The sequence below is a fragment of the Antrostomus carolinensis genome, unplaced genomic scaffold (genome assembly GCF_000700745.2).
Source record: "Antrostomus carolinensis isolate BGI_N321 unplaced genomic scaffold, ASM70074v2 scaffold11113, whole genome shotgun sequence".
In the NCBI taxonomy this organism is placed as follows: Eukaryota; Metazoa; Chordata; class Aves; order Caprimulgiformes; family Caprimulgidae; genus Antrostomus; species Antrostomus carolinensis.
The window spans coordinates 1,659-18,372 of record NW_010307264.1 but is presented as its reverse complement, the minus strand read 5'-3'; the positions used below and the strand labels follow the sequence as shown (position 1 = coordinate 18,372).

General features: G+C 35.2%; 1 protein-coding gene across 1 annotated transcript; it reads left to right on the top strand.

Annotated features, from left to right (window-relative positions):
* The first annotated feature begins 1,803 nt into the window (after positions 1-1,803).
* LOC104522946 (angiopoietin-2) lies at positions 1,804-15,434 on the top strand. The gene is made up of 5 exons (XM_010165369.1): positions 1,804-1,928; positions 7,917-8,018; positions 8,526-8,692; positions 12,592-12,722; positions 14,138-15,434. Exons 2-5 carry the CDS (start codon positions 7,929-7,931, stop codon positions 14,296-14,298), a joined length of 549 nt encoding a protein of 182 aa, XP_010163671.1. The 5' UTR covers positions 1,804-1,928; positions 7,917-7,928; the 3' UTR covers positions 14,299-15,434.
* The last annotated feature ends 1,280 nt before the right edge of the window (positions 15,435-16,714 follow it).

Sequence of the window (16,714 nt, the reverse complement as noted above, 5' to 3'; positions counted from 1 at the left end):
GCACCTATGTATGTCCCAGACAACAGAAAGCGCCAGCCCAGCCCAGGACAGCAGGTACTCCCAGAAGTCCTCCAGTCTTTCACTGAAGCTTCCCCATTCATCTAAAAATCCTTCAGTTCAGCAAATTTTATAGGAATAACCTCACCTCTAAATGCCTGACAGCCCTGCAACACATCATAGAGACTGAGCATAACTTCCAAATGTATACAGATTCACATGCTCCATAAAAAACTCACACAAACCATAAGCTGAAGGTTATGGCTAAACAGGAATTAAACAAATGAACAAATTCCTCACCTTGAATTTAAGGTCTGATACAGAACAAATTAATAAATTAAGAAGATACAGATGTTCTGTATAAAAGAGTAAAGAATCTGGCATGTTTGCCTGTAAAGTTCTCAGGGCTGGAAACACACAGGCATACAGAACCTCTAATAAAGGGATTTAAAATTAAATACTAGGAAAACTTTAAAATAATTGTCACTACAACTTAAAAGACAGCATAGATGGACCATGATACATTACTGTAAGCTGGATCTCAAAAAGAAAAAGTGTGTTTGAAAGTCCTCGCTTTCAGTAGTGTCCTAAATAATAAAGTTGTGGGTTTTTCTAAACAAAGTAAATGCTAAATTTTCTGTCTTAATAACTGACACTATCCCCTTAAATACCACTACCAAGGCTGTACATGTTCCTGCCGATGTTATCTGCTATGCTAGTGCACAATTGAGTAAACAAGTCAAAGTCATGTTGGCTACAACACTGTTAAACCCAGAGTGGAAAAAATAATGAATGTTTGCCAAAAAGACAAAATTAGCAGGGAAAGCTTCTAAGACGGTATACAAACAATAGAGTGTGGAAAAGCAATTAAAACACTGATGGTGTTATTTTTATATTTAAGGCAAAGCATGTAAACAGGTAAATAATGAATAAGCCAAAAAGAACTTAATAACCAATTGTAATATAAGCATATATTTCTATGGCACCTAAAACTTTGTACTAACTGGCTGTGCTTGTTAGATTAAATTAAAAGGGAAAATACACAGAACCAACCCCAAAAGGGTCAAATATGAAATATCAGTCAGCAGGCAAAATGCCAGGAAATTCCAACCTCCATAGTTAATAAAGAACTGAAGAAAAAGATGAGCCTTAGATTGTTCTGTAAAGCAAGAAAGCTTAGGCATATTAAAATGTATTTTTTACTCAAATGAATTCCAGAAGGGATGCTCCCTTAGTCAGTTGGGCTGAGCTACCAAGCTTCAGTTGGTACATACAAAGTTGTTCCTGCTCAGCACAGGGGAAAAAAAACTAGCTAAAACTTTTGTAAAAGTAGTTATTCCAGTCAGCTGTATTATAAAAGATTTAATAACTCTTATGCTAGATTTAATAATTTAGAAGTAGTGGCCAAAGGTCATTATTAATACAATAAGTTGCTAGTTAAATATGTTTGTAATAGCAGTTAGTGCCTGCAGAGGTTGTAATGCATCTAAGAGTCCAGCAAATGCAATAAAGGAAAGCAGAAACTGTTCAACTGAATGAGATGCTATATCCTAAGGTTTCTTATTCAACATATTAATGTGTCAGCTCTTTTCAACCTATCAAGCAACCACACATATCAGAATAACATCTCTAAGTAATATAAAGTAACAAAACATATACTGAATACCTTGATCTGCAATTTCTTTCAGGATCAGGCATACTTTTTGAAACTGCACAGCTTTAAGCTGATTATGTCATTATTTGCTTCTTAGTAACTTTTATTCATCTCCTCTTAATGCCTTCAATTTCTATTGTATTTAGCAGCTAAGAACAATTTCATAGCTAAGGAGGAGCAAATCAGCTTCAAAGACTGTGCTGAAGCTTTCAAATCTGGACTGACAACAAGTGGAATCTACACCTTAACAGTTCCTAACACTGCACAAGAAAAGAAGGTAGGATGGCTATAAAGTGCTACGTAGGCATACTGTGTAAAAAAGGTACTTGATCTGGTAAATATGCTATTTTAAAGGCTAGTAAATAATGAAGTTTATTTCTTACTATGTTTTTTTATAAGTACTTAATCACTTACAGATCTGAGTATCTCAAGAGAAGAAAGTCCTTCAGGTGAAATCTTGGCTCAGTTGAAATGAACAAGCATTTTGTTGTTCACTTCAACATGCCAGAATTTCATTATTTATTTCCACATAATTAACTCAATTAAAGCAATATAATACTGTAATCTGTTTGTAAAATCTCTAACTCCAACACAGTTGCTCTACATGATCTGCAATCTCCTGTCTCCTCTAAGTTCTTAGTTGCTTCATATGCCCAAGTCCCTTCAGGAGGCAAAAGGAGGTAAAATCAGGGGTATGGAAGAGTGTAATGTAAGTATAGATGTGTACTCCTGTAAGCAATCTACTAGTACTGGACTCGTCTGTGGGTTCCAGTTCTTTGTTATGCACAGTTTTAAGGGCACTGTGTAACAATTAGATTAGCAATTGGATCAGCAGAACAGAGAGGACTTTCCTAGAAAATACTGCTGTGATTTAAATAAAAGGTGAGAGTTTGCAGTGGTTTCACTAGATCAGTTTAAATTAAACTATGGGTATTTTTTTCCCCTATGTATTTAGCTGATATGAACTTCAGTGTCAATTTAAGTTAAAGCTATACACTATACCTCCATAGAAGAGAACTAAAATGGCACTGAGTAGATGAAACACTGGATGCCGACAGAGATGCTCCATCTACTGAAGTAAATAAAATGATAAAGCTTCAGACAGCATAATTCAGTTGAAACAATCAATAAAATCTGAAAGGGAGAAAAGTCCAAGGTGGATTGTGATGGTAAAGTACCAAAAACTGTAGAGAGCATTCTAAGGAGTGGGGCTTAAATGATGAATGTTTTTTTCTAACATTTCAGACACAGTATGCTAAGGAGGGACATTTGAATATAGACAGAAATCATAGAATCATAGAATGGTTTGGGTTGGAAGGGACCTTAAAGATCATCTAGTTCCAACCCCCCTGCCATCAGCAGGGACACCTTCTACTAGACCAGGTTGCTCAAAGCCTCATCCAGCCTGGCCTTAAACACTTCCAGGGAGGGGGCATCTACAACTTCTCTGGGCAACCTGTTCCAGTGTCTCACCACCCTCACAGTGAAGAGCTTCTTCCTAATATCTAATCTAAACCTACCCTCCTTCAGTTTAAACCCATTTCCCCTTGTTTTGTCATTAATTGCCCTTATGAAAAGTCCCTTCCCAGCTTTCTTGTAGCCCCTTCAGGTCCTGGAAGGCCGCTATAAGATCTCCCCGGAGCCTTCTCTTTTTCATTTACTAATATTAAAGAATTTTAATCGTGGTCTGCCCACTTCAGAGAGAATTAAAAAGACAGCGAAGATTTTGCTTACTATAAGACATGGAAAAGAAGAGACCAAAAAGTTTTAATCTGATGCAGATTTTTTATACAAGTACAAATATATGAGGAGTTATCAAGGGTTCATTTCATTTAGGGATAATCAACACGTTACACCATTTTCAGCTGTTTATGATGTGGATGGCCACTCTGACCAGGAAACAGAATGACCTTTTTTATTTGCCAAAAGTGCTGTACTGCTGTTTATGTTTTCATCTTTTCCTCTTGTAACACCTTCTGACCTCCCAACAGGCTTATAAACAACTTCTGTGTAATCTGTAACTGATCCCACTTTACTGATTTGTCTGCCATCATAATCCAAAACTAAAGAATTGCATATGAGAGCTGAGAGGAAAACAATTATTTCATTCCGTTAATATTTTCAAGCTTTCCTGTTCTGCACCAGGACAAAAGCTAAGTTCTTTCAAAAACACTGAGGAAAAACAGCAAAAGACTGCTGACACAGGGAGAAATGGCAGAGGCAAACCCATGAAAAGTCAGTAGCTTCATGTTTAAGCAGTTAACCTGGATTTTAACCAGACAGAATAGTTGAGTCTGGATGACACTAATGTATTAGCTCAACCATTACCACAACTATTACCAACATATTACCCCAGCTCTTAAAACAGTGGCTGAAGCAGCTACAATTTCCACTATTTCCCCATTTCGACTTCTCCTGAGCTTACTTTTCATCCCAGAACTGACACGCACTCCAAGCCAGGGCCTTTTTGACAAAAAAGACTTGATTTGGACAAGTTTGAATTTACCAAAAAAAAAAAAAAAAAAAAAAAGGTTTGCCAAACTTTCCCAGAAAGGGAACATGTAGACAACTAGGTATTAATTTCAAAAGGAGCCTGTGCCGTGGACCTTATGTCTAAAATACACATACACAAATTGTTTCCAACCCCAAGCATTAAAAAAGAGCATATGTGTAGCTTCTCTGATACAGTAACAGGTTAGACGAGGGGTGGTTTTTTTGTGAATTTTGGAAGTCTCAGAATCTGTTTTGTTTCATTGGTAACTGGTATTATGTTAAATTACATTATAAATCATGTGGGTAGTTATTTTTTTCCAGAACAAGGAAACTAAGATTGCAATTCATATCTAGTCACATCTCTAGGAACTAGAGATAGCAGAATACAAAATCATTGAGCATCATGACTCAAAAGCCTTTTGACAACAGCCAAAAGTGATGCAAAAGGAAACTCCACTGATGTGGCAACTGCACTTGCTTTGGTATAAAAACTGTAGTAGATCTTCAGCCTGATAACTCAACCAGAGTCTTTCACCTTTTAGGCAGTAGGTCTGAAAACACTTATAAATGTTTTCAAATATCCTAATGTACAAGAAAAAAGAAGATTTTCAGACTTGCTCTGAAAATCAATTTCCTAGACAGTGAAGACATCAAATTGACTGTTGACAGCTTATAATCTTTGGAAAAGGGACTACTCTGGTTAGACGTATCCTACAGCATTATCAAAAAGACAGTGCTGATCTTTAGCTGAAAGCGAAATATAAACAGCTGCCCTTAGCTCTCACAGTACTACAGCTGCTAGAACTGTAAGTACTGAAGCAGTTCACAAGATAAATCAAATATTCCCCCTGCCAATTTGTTGTAATTTGAGAGGCTAATCTCTTTATTCTTTTTGGCATCTGCTTGAAGACTCCTGCTGCCTGCCTAATCTTGGTATCTATTTTTACTAGTTATATGAAATGTTACATTTCTTCCTTTTGAATATAAAACCTAGGCTAGGCTGAAAGGTCAGAAGAGTTCTGTTCTAGTAAAGAGTGCTACAGAAAGCCTCCTATGTGTATCACTTTACTGGAGAATGAAGATTTTTTTTTTTAAAGAAGTTATAGTCCAAATAAATTCTTCCTTTCCCCTCATCTTTCACATATATCATGAAGAAATCGTTCTCTCTGCAGACTGACCCAGCAATTGATTGTGTTTATTTTAAACTAAGCAAATCCTTTCCTTAATCTTCATTTTACTGAACAGCCTATCTCCATCCTTAAAATTACTTATGAATATACATCATTCACTTAAGTATTTTTAGTAAAAAGTAAGAGAGAAAATTATTTCATTAATTTTCTTTCTGTAATCTTTACTGACATTTTTCTTCATTGACTTTATATTTTCCCAAATTAAAAATTAAGTGTATATGTAAATTTGAAGTTCCTAGTTTTACAGTTAAGTATTTTCATCTTGTTTAGTCACAGAATTGCTTTCTAGGGAAATGATCTGGAAAGCAAAGGAATGATTCCATGAGCAAAGCTACATATGTGAGGGCTTGAAAGGTAGGGTTCTGGATTGCCATCAAGCCTGAAAGTAAAATACTTCACTGTATGATGCTTACTTAATAGGTGATAAAATGAATTTTGACTTTATAGCTAGTTCAAGGGAGCAAGTGCACAGGCACAAAGTACAGCAGTTAGAAACCATACACTGGAATCTCAAATATTTAACAACAATCTTCTCACCTTTTAAAACAGTTACTCTGACACTAGGAGGAGACAATGTAACCAGTACATTCCCTTTGCCTGTGCCAAGGAAGATATTTGCCATTCCCTTTGCCTCCACCCAAGAAAGATATTTACACTTCTTGATTTTTATAAATATATGTGTGTGTGTATGTGTCTGTAACATCTGTCCAATACACATACAAAGAAATACATGCATACCCTAAAAGAGCCAACTATATTGAAAGCTTAGTACAGAGCACACTTTACTTCCTAAAATGATACAAAACACTGCCACAGGACAGAAGGAAATGCTGCCTTCTCTGAAGTCATACTTCTCCAATTAATTTTGAGGATATCTAATAGTTCAAATAACTTGAATCTGCTAACTGCTAACACTGATAAGACAATCTCCCATACAAGAGGATGAAAAAGACATCAGTGGCTTTCAGTCATGATTCAGGGCATTTATAGGCACATTGTGACAAGCAGCAGTAAGTAATAAGTTACGTAAGAAGGAACATCACTAAGAGATTTTTTTTAAACAAAGAATGAAACATCCAATTTCATAATGAAATGCTCAGGTCTAGGAGGTTTATTTTGGGATTTTTTGATTTTATTTTATTTTTAATTAATCTGTACAGATGAAATATCCTATCAAAGTGTAAGAAGCCAAATCTTGGCTCCACTACTGTAAATGGGAAGCTGTAACTTCACTTAACTGATGAAAGATCTAGAATACAGTGAATGCATTTTAATACTCAAACTATAACTTCACAAAGATGTGAAATAATTCTGAAGAAGACTCAGAACTTCAGTGGCAGAAAGTGGTAAATAAAAACCAAACCAAAACAACTTCCAAATGAGAGAGCCTAGAGCATAAACTGTGAACTCTCCAAACAGGAATATTTGTACAAGAAAATAAAGATTTCTCTTAAACTTAGTGTCGGTACTAACGTTCCATTTAAATAGATACTGATTTCATTTTGACTTTCATTATACTGTTTTACACCAGCTTAGCTTAGATGCAACAATTTTAAATCCCTTCTCAAGAAAAATTGTCTTAAATATTCACGTATTCACAAGATTGTCTTGTTAATTTATCCCCTATGTCTCCCAAACATCACTCCAAAATTCCCTCTAAATTTTCAAAATATTTTTGCTATCAGCATCTCTCCAGTTTAATGGCACTCCAAGTAATACCTTTTGTCTCTGCAGTGCAGTGAACATACACCAGAATTCTATTTAACTCAGTCACTTTCTATTTTACGCTAGAAGGAGATTGACTGAACAAGGCACCTATAAACTTGAATTTTACTGGACCAGGATGCATTTATTGGGTATTCTAAAACTGAGTTCAGTGAACGGCCTATTATGTGTCAATCCTTTCAAATGTTTACCAATAACGTGGTAAAATCAAAGATGATTTATGAATATTTGGAAAATATTATAGTAATTACTTTTTTATTCTAGAATGTAAGATATTCATTGCAGATTGCATATATAGCAACATGGCTTCAAGACTTAACTTTCAGATAATAACAGTTCTACACCTAGATTTCATCTGGGGGTCAGACCGTCTGCAAAAGTACTGGACAATAACAGTGGAAATAAAAACATAGTTCAGACTGCTCACTGCCTGAATTTAACTCTTGACAAACCATGGGAAATTTTAACGGATCTCTCACAAAAAACTGGAGAAGTGAAAACATCTTTCAGGAGAAATATTTTATCAGGAGACTTGTAGAAATATCAGTGCAAGAGGGAAATACAGAATCAGAAGCTTGTTCATTTTTTTCTTCCTTTAACACCAGCTATCAGCTATTTCTAAGGTGTCATTTTTATTCTGTTAAGTGTGATATATACTGAGGAATCACATTTATTTGTGGACAGCCACAACTGATTTGTATGAAAGCTATGAAAACCAGCATTTTTAGGTTAATACACATTTTGTACTTGTATATTTTAAAACATGCCACTATGCAGAATTATGCAAAGGACATGCTTTGTATTTTTGTTTTCCCATGACTGCATGCACTTACACTGTTACACGCTTGCTCTGGTAGGCCTACTGTGACATGGAAACTGGTGGAGGAGGTTGGACCATTATTCAGAGACGTGAAGATGGCAGCGTGGACTTTCACCGGACATGGAAAGAGTACAAGATGGTAAACAATGTTTTCTGAAGCCTTAATATTAGTTACTACTGATATAATAAAGTTATATTAATAGCATCCTTAGAATATAAGCAGATTTTAGAAGTTGTCTTTGTCCTTAGATGTTAATATAGGAAATGTCAGAGTAGTGTAAGTTGTTTGCCTAAGCAGACTTGCAAGTGTGATGTTTGTTTATAAAGAGAAACTTCACTTTTCTTTAATCAACTCTTCTATGATATGTCCACATTTTTTGAGTTATTTATATTTGTGTTTCTAGTGGCAACGGTTGAAACTGCTCCAAATCTACTAAGTAATATTGATTCACTATTTCAGACTCCCGACTTTGTCTTTGCTGAAATTAACTTTTTGAAATATTACAGATCTATAACCCTCACAGACACAGTAACATTCTTAGCTGACAGACTGAAAACTATTAAATGTAAAAACTGATAAAGTGGTAATTTCAAACTCAAAGGAAAAATAAAACAAAGCTATTTAAATCTACAACTTGAATTACAGGGATTTGGTGATCCTGCTGGGGAGTACTGGCTGGGAAATGAGTTTGTTTCTCAACTGACTAATCAGAAACGTTATGTTCTTAAAATACACCTGAAAGACTGGGAAGGAAATGAAGCGTATTCATTGTATGACCACTTCTCTCTAGCAAGTGAGGAACTAAAATACAGGTAAGCAGAAAAATCAGATCTGAATTAAAAAAAATTCTGATAATAATCATTCTAAACTGTGTAGATGAGTGACCTTATTTCATAGAAATGATGATGTTTTTTCAATTCACTCAGAAAATAATGTTTGATTCATTTTTCACCTATTGCTAAAAACAGTCTTAATTTTTTCCCCAACAGAAACAATGTATATTTTACTAGTGCACACTGGGTGAGTGTAACACACAAGGTGCTCAAAGATGAAGAGGTGGTATGGTGTGGTATGGTATGCGCTTGCCAATATAGTGGATGGCAGTGCACAATATTCAGCTCAATAGGAACTTGACTATTAAATCCTGATTCCAGGCAATAAATAAATTTCTGGAAGGTGGATGACTAAGATGAACAGTACTGCAAGGAGATTTTCCACTTAAGTCAGTGGCTAGTAGGAGCTGTTCTGTTGTCATCAAGAGTACACTGAGGAAATACTACCTTCTCCTTCTGTGACCCACTGGCTTGGATTCTCAATGAATAACACTCCTATCTGTAAAAATGAAGCTACTAGCAAATGTCCAGTCTCATGCCCTAAAAACTTGTCAGTTTAATGGACCTATTACTTATGCTCCCATTCTTCTGTAAAATGTAAAGCTTCACAATTTCTTCTTACATATTTGGTTAGAATAGGAAATAAGATACATTTAAAATAAATACTTTATATGTAAATAAATATTATAATGGTATTATATATTTTAAATAGTATCATAGTGTTATACATTTTGAAACAGTATTAGCCATAGCTGAAATATATGGGTAGTTCATATTTCATTCTCCAGGCTCTCTGTAAATGCAGTAGATATTGTTTGACTGGTTACAAAAGAAACTAGAGACTCTACAGTAGAATAGATGCTTTCCTACTACATGGTTCAGGAAATGTTTATAAAAATCTTACAGATTCATGGAGCTTTAGGTGACTGGAGAGAAAAATTAGCTAAATTTAGATTAATTTCTCCAAGATTACTAGCAACTATTTGTTGTGAACAAAGTCAGTCTGACTCTCGAGAGAACTGATGCTGTTACTTCAACTCAAGTCTTATATGCAAAGCAATCCAAAACTATCAGCGTCTCCCTTCCTTAAAACATTAGATCTTAATGCCTTAGTAGTATACAGTTGTCTCAACTCCAAAGCAAATATTTTTTCAACTGGAAACAGTCAGAATCTACATCAGAGATTTTTTTAAATTAATGCTTTAAAATACTCATAAATGCAACCTTTGCAAAATGGGTTATTACCCTTGTCCACTTACAATATTAAAAGTAATTACTGAAAACTAAGATGGTTGTCTGTAAATATACATTTTATTTTAAAATGCAACCAAACATGGAATGCATCATAGAATGCAGTGGATTAAATAATATATTTAACATTATGAAAAAGAAAAAAATCTACGGAAGTATTCAACTGAGAGCAACCTTCATTACATTAAAAACATAAATACATTCTGAATATTGGAAAGATTATGAGTTGGGTCATAAAACTGAAATTGCACAGATTCATAGAAAAAGTGAGATCAGAATGGATTTAATTTGAGTCAAACTTCCTAATCTCAAAGCTATGAGGTCAGGCCAGGTTGCTCAGGGCTTTATCCAGTTGGGTCTTAATAACCTCCAAAGGTGGAGACTGCACAATTGCTTTTCTGTCCTCATGGTGAAATACTTAACTGATACCCAGTCAGAACCTCTCATTTAAATTTACATCCACTGCCCCTCATCTTCTGTTATACTAAGCAATACTTTTAAAAATTGAATAATAATAATAATAAATGAATAATACTCTGCTTACACTAAACTTCAAATGAGATTTGAAAATCAAGCCTAGGCTCATACATTATACTTGGAACCTTTAATACCATTTAAGTTAGAAATTGGCTTAGAGAATTTTGAACTCACCTGAAAAAAGCTTTTTGAAACAAATTTTTGAGAAAATCTGTAATGAGCTGATCTTTTGAGACCTAAATTAATAAAAATTAATTCATTCTTAGTATTTTCAAATAGGGAATATAAAATAATCTGTTCAACTACCGAAGACAAATTCTGTCATAAGCAGGGAACTACATGCAAGATGAAGACTGATCTGGGGACAAGTTAGGTCTCCTCAGAGTCAGATCTCCTCTTTAAACAAATAGAATACCTCTGAGAAGGATGACCTGCATGATACAGAAATGTATGAACAAAGAGATACTGTGGGAGCAGAGGGTTCAAATCCTTCCAGTCCAATGCAACACAGTAATAGCTGTGTCATCACCTCCATGGTTCAGTGCCCTGTGTCTCTCTTGACTAAGACTGCATCTGCACCTATGTAAGCAGATCCAAACAGTAGCAGCCTCACTGAAATCTTGACTTGCCAGGGAATTGAGGCAAACTTAAGTACCTGTTTTGTTTCTTATCTGGACCAGGGAATTGAGTGCACCCTCAGTAAGTTTGCAGATGACACCAAGCTGGGTGAGAGTGTTGATCTTCTTGAGGGTAGGAAATCTCTACAGAGGGATCTGTACAGGCTGGTTCAATGGGCCGAGGCCAACTGTATGAGGTTCGATAAGGCCAAGTGCTGGGACCTGCACGTGGGTCACAAAAACCCCATGCAATGCTACAGGCTTGGGGCAGAGTGGCTGGAAAGCTGCCTGGCAGAAAAGGACCTGGGGGTGTTGGTTGGTCAAGAGCCGGCTGAACATGAGCCAGCAGTGTGCACAGGTGGCCAAGAAGGCCAATGGTATCCTGGCTTGTATTAGAAAGTGTGGCCAGGAGGAGTAGGGAAGTGGTTGTCTCCCTGTACTTGGCACTGGTGAGGCCCCACATCGAATACGATGTTCAGTTTTGGGCCCCTCACTACAAGAATGACATGGAGGTGCTGGAGCGTGTCCAGAGAAGGGCAACAAAGCTGGTGAAGGGTCTGGAGGTCTTATGAGGAGCAGCTGAGGGAACTGGGGTTGTGTAGCCAGGAGAAAAGGAGGCTGAGGAGAGACCTTATTGCTCTCAACAACTACCTGAAAGGCAGTTGTAGCGAAGTGAGTTTTGGTCTCTTCTCCCAAGGATCAGGCAATGGAACAAGAGGAAATGGCCTCAAGTTGTGCCAGAGCAGGTTTGGGTTGGATATTAGGAAAAATTTCTTCACCAAAAGGGTTGTCAGGCATTAGAACAGGCTGCCCAGGAAGTGGTTGAGTCACCATCCCTGGAGGTTTTTAAGAGATGTGTAGATGTGGTGCTTAGGGACATGGTTTAGTGGTGGACTTGGCAGTGTTATGTTTATGATTAGACTTGATCTTAAAGGTCTTTTCCAACCTAAATGATTCTATGATTTAACACTAACAAATCTATGATGGATGTGAAAACACAGAGTAATTAGGAAAGTAGAGAAGGAAATACTGTTAAACTCCTAAAATATCAGTTACTAGTTAGTAATTAGTAGTCCAGGTAATGCTATAATCTCTCATAGTTGCAAAGCTGTAATGCTACGTTGCCATGTTGTTCTAACAGCAAAGTAGGAATCAAAAAAGTTTTGGTTTAAACTTTTGAACTCAATTAAAAAAAAAAAATTGCATACAACGTACTTACAGTATTAAGAAATGCATGATATATATAAAAAATTCCAGGAGTTATTATCTACCTGTTCTCATTTTCTTCTAATATGACATGAACAAAACAGTCATCTCTACAAAAGTGGAGGCTGTTCATTAGAATGTTGTGCTGACCAGTTCTGCTCATATGAAAACATTATGCTGCAAAACAGCTTACAACAGTACATTGGCCAGAAGAGAACTGAACTATTTGAACAGGATATTTATTGCAAACTATTCCATCATTATTTTGCAGATCAACTACTCTTAACTTCCATGTAATAATTGTTTTTCCATTCCTCACTTCTACAGGATCTACCTTAAAGGACTTACTGGGACAGCGGGCAAAATAAGTAGTATAAGCCAACCAGGAAATGATTTTAGCACAAAGGATGCAGACAATGACAAATGTATTTGCAAATGTTCACAAATGCTAACAGGAGGTAGGAATGTTTTTTTGTTTCTCAGTCTTCCTATTTTTATTGGCACTGAAATTGTCTATGAGATAAATAGCGATAATTTGACAGTATATTTTGACTATTGAAGAAGTCCAAAACTCACAGATAGAAATGCTAATACAGTGACTCCAAGTGAAATTTTTCCAATTTTATAATTGGAAAAACTAAAGTAAAACAAGAGAAGGTAAAAATGGAGAAAAAACCCCAATCTCTCAAGTTAGGGTACAAGAAAGTTTGTAATTGTGGAACTAATGAAAGCAACAGCAGATTCTTCCAAGGAATGATGCAACATAGTCCCAGAGATCAAAACACTTAACCCCCCAAAAAAACCCTTATTTTGGAGATTCAGTTGGTCAGTGAAATGGTTCCTGATTCTTTAGGCACAAACCTGTACCCTAACTATCCAGAAGAGAACACCAAAAGCTGCTGTATACTGTATATGCTGCAGAAAGGTACAAATATTTAATTCCATATTTCAATAGAATTATGAAAATGCAATACATAAGTTTAAGATACACCACATATATGATATATCTGCATTTTTCTAATGACTGTTCACTAGTAATTGGAGTTTTAGGTGGTATTTTTATCTTGAACTACACAAGCCATTCTATAATTTGTCAGTCTAGAATTCCACATTCTGAAATGTAAACAAGTGCTTTGTAAATTTGACTTCTCTTCCTGTTCTCTCTTAAGTAATGGTTTGTTTCCCTATAGCAGAAGTTGCAAGACAAAAGACAGCTTCAGTTTATCCAAAAGGATAATTGGATTACTGCCCTGCAAAACAGAACACACACATTATCACCATCATAACAGGAGTATAAAAATATTATCTTATTAATAAAAATAAATTTTCCTTATGACCCCCTAACAGGTCAGGACCATAAGGATACAAAATAAGTTTGGGCTGCTTTTTTCTCCTTTTCCTTCTTACCAAGCAGAGTTTTTGAACTAATCTACACAGAGAACTGAAACAGATAAATGAATTAATCCTCTAAAAACAATTAAGAAAAGAATTTAAATCTGTGAAGAACAGGAATTTACCAAAGAGTAGATAAAAACCAAAAAAGACTCAATATCATTATTGTTCAAGTCAAGTTCTGCCCTGAGACTGTCAACAATAATGTTTGATATCGATAATAAATTAAGCTTGATCAGAGTCCTTCCCTTCTTAAACTGCTGTGTATTACATAAGCTTCAGGAATATGTAGTGAATATGTTTCCTTTCTGAGTTTGAGGGATGTATTTTATACCAACACTTCCAAATCATAAGAATGAAAACCTGGTTTTAGATTTGTTTTTCATTTCAGGACAACAAAGCGTCGTTATATACTATTGTGAAAATTACATGTGCTGACATTTTCATCTGCTGATGTTTTTCTTTGTTTTCTGTCTTGCAGGATGGTGGTTTGATGCATGTGGTCCTTCTAACCTCAATGGAATGTATTATCCATTACGACAGAACAACAACAAGTTCAACGGTATCAAGTGGTACTACTGGAAAGGCTCAGGATACTCTCTCAAAGCCACGACTATGATGATTCGACCAGCAGATTTCTAAACGTTTTTGCATTATGTGAATTATGTATTGTATAGTCTTCAAAGACTTCATTTGCCAAGAATATAAACACACATCTGCAACTTGTCTCATTTTCAAGCCTAGAACACGTGCTAGTGTTCTGAAGGGATCAATTCAGTGCAATTCCTGAATTGCAATAGCCTTGATCAGATAAAGAGCTCGTATTATTCAACCAGATACAAAGTCTAAAGCATCAACCTGATATAACAGTGATTTGGCCAAACAACTGAATAAAAAGAACGTCAAAGAAACTGTCAGGCAACTTAAGGACTCTGTTTTACTGACCATTTATGTTATGTATGTGTTAGTAAATAACTGGAACTGTGAAAATACCTAAAATAGTTTTAGAAATATGCATTTTGCCTCATCACTGAACTTTAAAACATACTCTAATATAAAACACTTAACTAGATCTAGAACTATTTATCTCTGTGTCATGTTGGCCTTTTATGTACATAAAAAATTACTGTCCTGTAATTAGCTCAATACTGTAGTTGAAGAATACATTCTTCCCCCCCATAGTCTCCTAAACAACTTCTTACACTTATTCAGGGATTTTTTCCAATAGCCTGTATTACTTTATTTAACAGAGGACAAATAGCATTTAAGTACTTTGCATTTATTCTTGGGAAATACCATGTACAAAAACCACCATTTTTTCCAGTTTTTACTTATAACAGTCACTATCTTTAAGTTACAAAAATCCCTGCAAATTACTGTATTGTATGTGTTTCCTAATTTTTATGAAGATGGCACTTTTTTCCTTTCCTTGTCATTTACCTGTAAAATAACTGATCAGTATTTTATAAACTGAGACAATGGCATTAACACCAGATGTCCAGTTGTCTATGACAATCATTTATCACCTGGTGTTGTAATACATCTATATGTTTTGTAAATATAACTGAACTGAAAAACATATGCATGTTCTTTGATACAATTATATTTATGCTCATGAGTTAAGATACAAATTAGTACATTTTAAAAACAAGAAAAAAATCTGAAAGTTATCTAAGGTCATACTGTTGGGCTTTTTTTAGTAAGGTTAGGACTTATCTCTAAAAATTATCTGTAGGTAGGCCCTCAATATATGACACAATGTGAATAAATTACTCTACTGGGTGATTTTTGCTTTTTAATTTTTTTTTTAACTACTATGTGCTTTAAAATTAAGTACTGTACAGTGCAGTTCAGATTGAGAAGATATTTCTTCATAAATCACACAAAATAATTTTGTGCAGATTCTTCCCTGAATTAACTTTAGGTTTTAATTCTCATGCTTAGTCTTTGCCTTAAATTAATAATTTTGTAAATTTTTAATTTCAGCACATAACTGAATTAGTTACAAAGCAAGAACATATCTCATACCAAAACAAAACAAAAATCCCAGACACAACATTTCTGGAGGCTTAAATTAACAGAACCTATTGTATCTTAAAAAGGGTAAATTATTTTGAGAAAGATGGAAGAAAACTCTTCATTTCATACTGACAATCATTAAAGCTGCTGTCAGAGTACCCCACCAATCACACCACAACCATTCTTCACTGAAAATGTGTCAGCAGGGTAGAGGAGACAAAAAATACTTCCAATACTACTTAATGATCTGATTTTAAATAAACCTAATGAATGCAAATTAACCGTCATCATCCGAAGAGTTGCATAAAATAATCTGAATGCACTTAAGATACTGTTTAAGTATTTTATTGTTTCTCCTAGCAAAATTGTAAGGATAAACATATCCCAGACTAAAGAACTACTTCACAAAATTGCTTTCATGAATTTCTAAGAAATGTCTTGAAGAGCAAGTCTAGCAGAGGGCCACCAAGCTACTAAAGAAGACAGACATACCAAGAAGCACACGACATACCAGGAGAGCCCGAGAGAACTGGCCTTTTTCAGCCTGGGGAAGGGGAGACTTTATGATTCTACGAAATTTAGTAGCAATGAGTCTAAATTATTGTATTTCCTGCTTCACTGCATTTAATCAGACATCTAAAGAAAATACTCCCAATATTTGCGATAGTAACCATACCCAGCCCAATAATTCTAAACCCCCCCCGCCCCCAAAAAAAAGAGTGAAAAGTATCTTAAAAACTGAGGGAATCTGGCACAGTATGAATGCTCAACCTGGCAAAGGAAAATAGCAATAACTTCTGGTTGACAACCTTCATTATTTTAGTAAGAAAACACTATATGACGAGACTATTTAAATATTGCACAGCTACTTTTAATTTGCTGGAAAAAGCCTTTATAAAGCTTAAGACTTTTTGACAACTATTAAGGGAAAGTGATCTAAGATAATTGATGTAGACATTGAACAGATCAGCTGTTTAATGAAACTTTTTCATTTTTGGGGAAAATAGAGTAATTTATCAACATGAATGTAACATTTTAG

Excerpts from the sequence above, each read along its gene's own strand:
- LOC104522946 (XM_010165369.1), top strand. The coding sequence starts at position 7,929 with ATGGAAACTGGTGGAGGAGGTTGGACCATTATTCAGAGACGTGAAGAT. Across the intron at positions 8,693-12,591 it reads AGTGAGGAACTAAAATACAG|GATCTACCTTAAAGGACTTA; the intron begins GTAAGCAGAAAA and ends TCACTTCTACAG. Across the intron at positions 12,723-14,137 it reads TTCACAAATGCTAACAGGAG|GATGGTGGTTTGATGCATGT; the intron begins GTAGGAATGTTT and ends TCTGTCTTGCAG.